We start from the raw sequence: 7,568 nt of genomic DNA on the forward strand, positions 1-7,568 counted from the left end.
AGGGAAATAAACTTGGTGGTTTATTATATAGCACGCAACTCATGAGTCATGACTCATCCATTTTGGTTTCCATGAGATCTATGGGTAGAAAGGTCATCGTTGTTGACTAGAAACTCCTTTTAATATATTTTGTTATATGACTACAAAGTAAAAAAAAAAAACTGAATTTGTTTGACTCAATAAGAGAACTGGCTAGTTAGTTGTGTCCAATTTGGAACACGTGTGGGTGTGGGTTATTGAGAGAGAAATATATGTGTATTTTATATAATGTTTTTATTTGGTTGTAGTTTTTTCTCCGATTTAGAGTTTTCATGTTATTTTCTTGTATTTTTATTGTTCTTTAAATTTATCAATTTCCTTATTTTTCCCATCTAGTATAAGGGTTTTTTGTTCGATATAGGAAAATAGAGTTCTTAGTATGTTATATGGTTGTAGCTTTATTTGATCTTTCACACCTAGAAAATAATTTTGGTTTTGTGGGGTATTAAGTTATTCGTAGAGATGACAATATAACCCGCACCCGTGAGTACTCACTCGAATCTGTCTTGATTTGGGCGGGGAAAACCCGCTTTGATTGGATACAGGTGCAGATTTTCATTGAAATTAAAATTCGGGAACGGAGATGAGTTTGAGGAAGGTGATATCCACTTCGCACCTGAACCAACCCCGCAAGTAATATTATTGTAATTTTTATACATATTGAATATACTTAATATTTTTTTAAATATTAAAAATTATAATCTTATCTCTATAGATAATATATTTTAATTTTATTATTGTCTATTATATTAATTATAATAGATGTGATTTTAAAATTTATAATTTTATATATATGAGTGGGTGCAGGTGTGGACGGGAAAATTCGAACTCCGTTGTAGACGGGGATGAAAGCCTAAATTTCACATCCTCTATGAAACGGAGACGAGTGCGGATTTTTCTCGATTAGTCAGGTGCGGAGGTGTAGGAAGCAAAATATGCCCCCGCTCCGTTGTCATGCCTAGTTTTTAGTATGATCTATTATTGCAAATCTTACACATAAAAAAAATGATATTGTAGAACTATTGTTTCGGCAAAGTTTTGGTTAATGAACTACTTGGTTATTAAGTGGTCATTTGTTACTCACATCTATTTCTTGTAACCTACCTCATGCACAATTATAGTATGTCAAAATTCACTATGAAGTTTAACTTAAAGAAATTTGATGGAAGAAACAATTTTGGCTTGAGTAAAATTCAAGTCAAAGATGTGTTGATACATTAATGGTTACACAAAGTATCAAATAGCACATGGACATATATAGTTGATAGTGATGCAAGGTGTGTTTGTGAAATTATATCGGTTGTTGAAGAATTTCTTTAGAAAGCCAACATGGAGATTGTACCATATTTTTCAACATGGAAAATAAATCATTGAAGTGGTTTAGTTTCAAATGGAGTATGATAATTTTTTTGAACTATGGTTGTCGGTGTAGACAATGAAAACCAAATATGCAACAATTTTAATCAAGATGGAGATTGATGGGTTTGGTTAGAATTGAAGAATATTAAAGTAGTCATCTATTGCTTGAAATTATAAAAGAAGTCAGATCTCAAAACATATATATAGCTATAGTTTTTCTTATTACAATTAGCACAATATATAATCAGTTTAAGTTATAACGTGACTCTTTTTTCCTCTCTTGTTTTAGAATTTTGTAAGGATAATTAAATATTTTATTTGAAGAGTATAATTGTATTGAAGGTGAGTTATTTAAAAGAAATTTATGTGTTGTAACGACTTTTATATAATATTATTCTTTAATCATAGTTTTTTCTTCGGTTTAAAATTTTCACATAATATTTTTATTATTATTTAAATTTTTGTGTTTGTTTATTTTTTCAACAGTGTTAACTAATAAAATTTCTTCTAATATTTTTACATAATTTTGGTTTCTATTTTCTAGTAATTCAATTATCAAAGATAACTTCGATGGATAGCAAATATTTTCATGTCAATGTTTTTTGGATGCAATAATGTGATGTTGATGGACTTTTCAGCCACTGCTCCAGCAACAAGTCCCAACACCGATGGCTTTCACATTGGAAAATCTAGTGAAATTAACATAACAAGGAATCAACTAAAAATAGAAATATTATATTGAAAAACACATTAAAAATATGTATACGACATTTGAAAATTTAAAATTATTATTTTCAATACAAAATTTATATTTTTTTTATATATTTAACAAGTACTTTTAAGATATTTATTAGCATGATTCGTTATATATAACATTCTTAATATTAATAATCAATCTTTATAAAAATACACAATATTGGAATTTATAATTATAATATTATTTTATTTTGATTCTCGTAAGTTTTTTTTTTATTTTGTTCACATCCTTATAAATATAGTTTTATTTTAAACTAATCATTTTATTCAACTTCTATTATAAAAACTTTAACGCCATTAAACCATATAAACCACACATTCATCTTCTATAACTAGCTATCAGTTTACCGTTACACCGACGACATAAACTGTCTTAATCCTTCAAACTTCCTCGACCAAATAAGTCTCGTTTCTTGGAAAATCTCTTTTGGAATTGAGTGATTTACGTAATATATCAACACCTTCTATGCGTTTTTAGAACACTCATTTTTTTCCTATGTGAAACGATGTCGTTTTACTAGCCGCAAGAGAAAAGAGCTTTCAGTATTAGCAACACTGATCTAATGAATGAAATCGAATATTTGTTAGATTTGATTGAAAAAAGACCCAATATTCCATCTATGAGATAACAAAAGAACAAGTTTGAATGAAACCGAAACTTTGTTAGATGTGATTGAAAAAGACCCAATACTCCATCTATGAGATAACAAAAGAACAACTTTGTTCTTTGAGATACTCGATTTGGTGGAAAATAATAGGATCATGGTGATGAGTATAATTTTGGCTAGAGTTAAGGAGTTTGGAGAGAAGGAGTGATGAAATTGATTTAACGATGTTAGAATTTTTATAATGAAAGGTGGACGAAAGAACTATTTTAAAGTGACATTATATTTGCAAGGATGTGATAACAAAAAAAAAAACTTGCAGAACAAAAAAAAAGATATAATTGCAAGAATCAAAAACATATTTAAACCTTATAAAAATATATGTTCAACATTTGAAAATTCAAAATTTATTGTTTTCAATACAAAATTTCTACTTTTATATCTTTAATAAGAACTCTTAAGATATTTATTAATATAATTCATTATATATATATATAACATAATTAATATTAATAAACAATTCTTTATGGAAATACACAACATTGGTCGATTTTGATTTAAAAAAATTAGTGATATTTGTAACTATGTATATACTCTGTAATATGTTTCATGAATAATATATATAAAGAACATTTTTATTTGAATATGTTTTATATTTTGAAATAAGAACTCCTAAAAAGCTATTGGCATAGCACCATAGAGGCCATAAATATTGTTGTAGGTGTCAAATAGAGGACTCAATCTAGGTTTGGTTTGGATTGACCTATATTTCTTTTGTGTCATGTATTCTAAAGCATACTATGTACGATTTGACAAAGTCCACATTTCTACCAAATAAATATCTTATACTTTTCCTATAAAATGATTTTCCAAAGTACTGGCTTAGTCTTCACCTTTAGTCTAGTCAAGCTGGACCCAGATTCACGTGAGACAAAGTTGTAATTGAATTAATTGTTTTAGTTTTAGTTTCAATAAACCAATGATCTATATTAATGAAAATTATATAAGACATAATGAATGTTATAAATAAGAGATATAATTACAATTAATGAAATAGATACTCAACACTAAATTCGAGATCTAACACCACACAAATACAAAACAAGCACTCAAGAAGAAAAAAACCAACACTCAAATGAAGGATGTTAAGTATAAAATAGAATGTGTTTATCTTTGATCAAACTCAAATTAAAATCTTGACATTTATTTTGAGCCATAATCAAAGACAAATAACTTTTGATACACCTATTAACTTAAAGAGTTGAATGATTAAGAAATTGCAATTGAATGTGGTGAGAGTTGAAAAACAAAATTGAGTTGGAATAATATATGGCTTGAGGGGCTAAAGTAAGGTGATTCTTCTCAGCTATTATTCACTGACACACTCTCTCTCTCTTCCTTTCTAACATTTCACATTTCACATTTCACATTTTATTGTCACTAATAACTTACATTTAATTCGTCTCAATCACACAACACAGACTTACAAGTTATTAGTACAACACAACTTTATTGTAAAAATTCATTTATTTATATATCATTCAATTCATTGATTCATAAAGTTATATCTCTCAGCTCACCAATCAAAACCACCATAGCAGGTGGTGCAGAGGTGAAGTGAAGTGCGTCATGGGTCAAGGTCTGAGTTGCAGAGGTAGCAATGATCATGGCCTCTTCACTGCTCTTCAACAAGGTAACCTCCAAATTGTCACAGCACTTTTACAACAAGACCCAACACTTTTTCACCAAACCACTCTCTATGATCGTTATTCACCTCTTCATATTGCTGCTGCTAATGGCCAGATCGAGGTTCCTTCTTTTTCCTTTTTCACTTTTTGCCATTCTCACACCCACACGTTCATATTAATCTTTCTGATGACTTTAATTTAACCAGATTAATTCTTCTTAACTTCCACACTTGAACATTCATTGTTGGGTTTTTCTAAGTTTTTTCTTTTTCTTCACATTTCTTGCAGATTCTGTCAAGACTTTTACATGGATCTGTTAACCCAGATATATTAAATCGTCAAAAGCAGGTAACTTGTCGTGTTCCTCATTTTGCATTGTCTTTTTTCTCATGTGGGTTTTTGTTTCCATTGCTAAAAATGCTACCTTTGCTTAGTTTTTACTTACCCTTTTTTTTATTTGTTGTGAAAATGCTTCAGACTCCTCTTATGTTGGCTGCCATGCATGGAAAGATTGAATGTGTGGAGAAGCTTCTTGATGCTGGTGCTAATGTAATGTTTCATTCTTAGTTTTGTTTCTTAAAAACAATAATTGAATTTGGAAAATTTATGTGTGAATTTTGTTCTCAGGTTTTGATGTTTGATACAGTTAATGGAAGAACCTGCTTACACTATGCAGCTTATTATGGCCATTTTTCTTGCCTTAAGGCTATTCTTTCTTCTGCTCAATATAGTCCTGTGGCTGCTTCCTGGTTTGTCCCTTTTTCTGTTTTAGCATCATTTCGGATTGACTATGATGATGCTATGATTTTGTCTTGTTATTTGTTTTTAGAGTTTCGATTTCCGTGTAAAGAGTTTTTCAGTGTAAAAAAGTCATAACCAATAGTATGTATGGTTTTAGAAGCGGTTATTATTCGGTCAAGTGTTGTTAATGATCTGAAAGTTATGATCTATTGATTGTCTAAAAAATCTTTACATGGACAATGAGTGTATATGAAATAAATCATTGTTTTGAATTGGTTGCAGGGGATTTGTTCGGTTTGTGAATATTAGAGATGGAAAAGGTGCAACACCATTACACTTAGCAGCTCGTCAAAGACGGTCAGAATGTGTACATATTCTATTAGACAATGGTGCTCTTGTTTGTGCTTCAACCGGTAGATATGGGTATTGAATCTCAATCTGTCAAAGTTTTGTGGTTATTGGCTTGAATCTTATGTTTTGTATGCATTCTTTTTTTGTTTTTGTTTTGTGGACTAATCAATTGCTATATGCAGCTATCCTGGTAGCACTCCTCTTCATCTAGCTGCTAGAGGGGGATCTCTTGATTGCATTCGTGGATTGTTGGCGTGGGGTGCGGATCGTCTTCAGCGTGATTCATCTGGGTATAACTTCATTTATGTGGCTTATTATGTTGTTCATGGATTAGTATGTTACTATGTTGGAGTTATTGTAATATCAAACTTATTAGTCTTTTAGGAAAATCTTTGATATGATAATTTCATCATTTGTTTTAATGGCTCATTCTATTGTAATCATATCTTGCATTTTCCTATTGTAATTTTTCAACTTTAGGTAGAAACTTACCTCATCATTAATTGATTTTCATTATCCTTGGATTTTTCTTCATGATGTTTTGTGTGATTATGCAGACGGATACCATATATGGTTGCTTTGAAACACAGACATGGATCGTGCGCATCGTTGCTTAATCCTACATCTTCTGAGCCTCTTGTGTGGCCTTCTCCACTAAAGTTCATAAGTGAACTTAATCCAGAAGCCAAAGCCTTGTTAGAACAAGCCTTGATGGATGCAAACAGAGAAAGAGAGAAAAGCATATTGAAAGGAGGTGCTTACTCTCTTCCACCTCAATCACATTCTGATTGTGTAGATGACAATATCTCCGAGGTAAATATTAACTTGTTGATAACCAAATAGTAAAAATGAAATTGAACTGAATTTTTTAGATTTTTTCTGAATTTCTTGTTTGTTTCAATCAATACTGAAATATTGATTATTTGGTCAAGTTTAAGATTTTCACTTTTATCTTTGCACCATTAAATTTACATTCTAAATGTGAGGCAAAAAGAAAAAAATAATAGCATACTTAATGTGGAATTTGATATTATGCAGGTTAGTGAATCAGAATTATGCTGCATATGCTTTGAGCAAGTATGCACAATTGAAGTTCAAAACTGTGGTCACCAAATGTGTGCACAATGCACACTAGCCCTTTGTTGCCACAAAAAACCAAACCCAACAACGGCTTCTATTACTCCACCAGTTTGTCCATTTTGTCGAAGCAACATAGCTAGACTTGTGGTCGTCATAAAATTAGAAAATCACGATGAAACTGATCAAGATAGTGTTGATATCAATTGTTCCAAGATAAACAAGACAAAGAAACTAAGAAACTTGAACGACATCGGTAGTAGTAGCTTCAAGGGTTTATCGGGTGTCAGCTCGTTCGGAAAGTTGGGTGGCCGAAGCTCCGGAAGGGTTGCCGATGAGTGGATTGATAAACAATGATGGATACTCGTCAGTACTAAAAAAAAAATTAGCGATGAAAATTAACGAATGATAAGATGAATATCTCTAGTTCCTTGTCACTAAATCTAGTGACAGATCTAGAGATAGATTTGACATTTTTCTTCGCTAAATTTTCGTCGCTAATTTAATTTTTTTTAGTAGTGCTGCTGCTATATAATCAAAATATTAAAAATTGAAATGATTCCATAATGGTTAGGCACGTTAACTAATTGTGTGTGCTTAACTTGCAAGGTAAAATGAAAGTGAAAAAAGTGATGGAATAATATGTAATTTTGGGTAATAAGCAAAGTGAGTTAAGGTGAAGAAGTTCAAGGTACGAAATGTTGTAGTAACTATTATTATTAATTTCAATATTTGCTTGAGCATATGAAGAAGCATCACCTATGTCGACGGTTTTGGCGTTGTTGTTGTTAATAATATTATTATACGCGAACCAGTAAAGTGAGTATGATTTTTTCTCTCGAAAAGTGCATGTATATAATAAATACTATGTGAAAAAGTATTTGCTTTGTATTGATACTATATTTGAGCAATAAAACACAAGGAAGAAAACAAGGTATGCTGTTGGTTGTCA

General features: G+C 30.7%; 1 protein-coding gene across 2 annotated transcripts; it reads left to right on the plus strand.

Moving 5' to 3' along the window:
- Positions 1 to 3,846: 3,846 nt before the first annotated feature.
- LOC101510629 (putative E3 ubiquitin-protein ligase XBAT31) lies at positions 3,847 to 7,568 on the plus strand. 2 transcript variants are annotated; one of them, XM_004486957.4, is made up of 9 exons: positions 3,847 to 4,111; positions 4,335 to 4,568; positions 4,736 to 4,795; positions 4,925 to 4,996; positions 5,075 to 5,196; positions 5,471 to 5,611; positions 5,722 to 5,829; positions 6,097 to 6,352; positions 6,578 to 7,568. In XM_004486957.4, the coding sequence occupies exons 2-9, from the start codon at positions 4,389 to 4,391 to the stop codon at positions 6,971 to 6,973; spliced, it is 1,335 nt and encodes a 444-aa protein (XP_004487014.1). In that variant the 5' UTR covers positions 3,847 to 4,111; positions 4,335 to 4,388; the 3' UTR covers positions 6,974 to 7,568. The 2 variants fall into 2 exon arrangements, with proteins under 2 accessions (XP_004487014.1, XP_073222822.1); XM_073366721.1 differs by lacking the exon at positions 3,847 to 4,111 and having other exon boundaries at positions 4,159 to 4,452.

Source organism: Cicer arietinum, chromosome 1 (assembly GCF_000331145.2).
Source record: "Cicer arietinum cultivar CDC Frontier isolate Library 1 chromosome 1, Cicar.CDCFrontier_v2.0, whole genome shotgun sequence".
NCBI classification, from domain to species: domain Eukaryota; kingdom Viridiplantae; phylum Streptophyta; class Magnoliopsida; order Fabales; family Fabaceae; genus Cicer; species Cicer arietinum.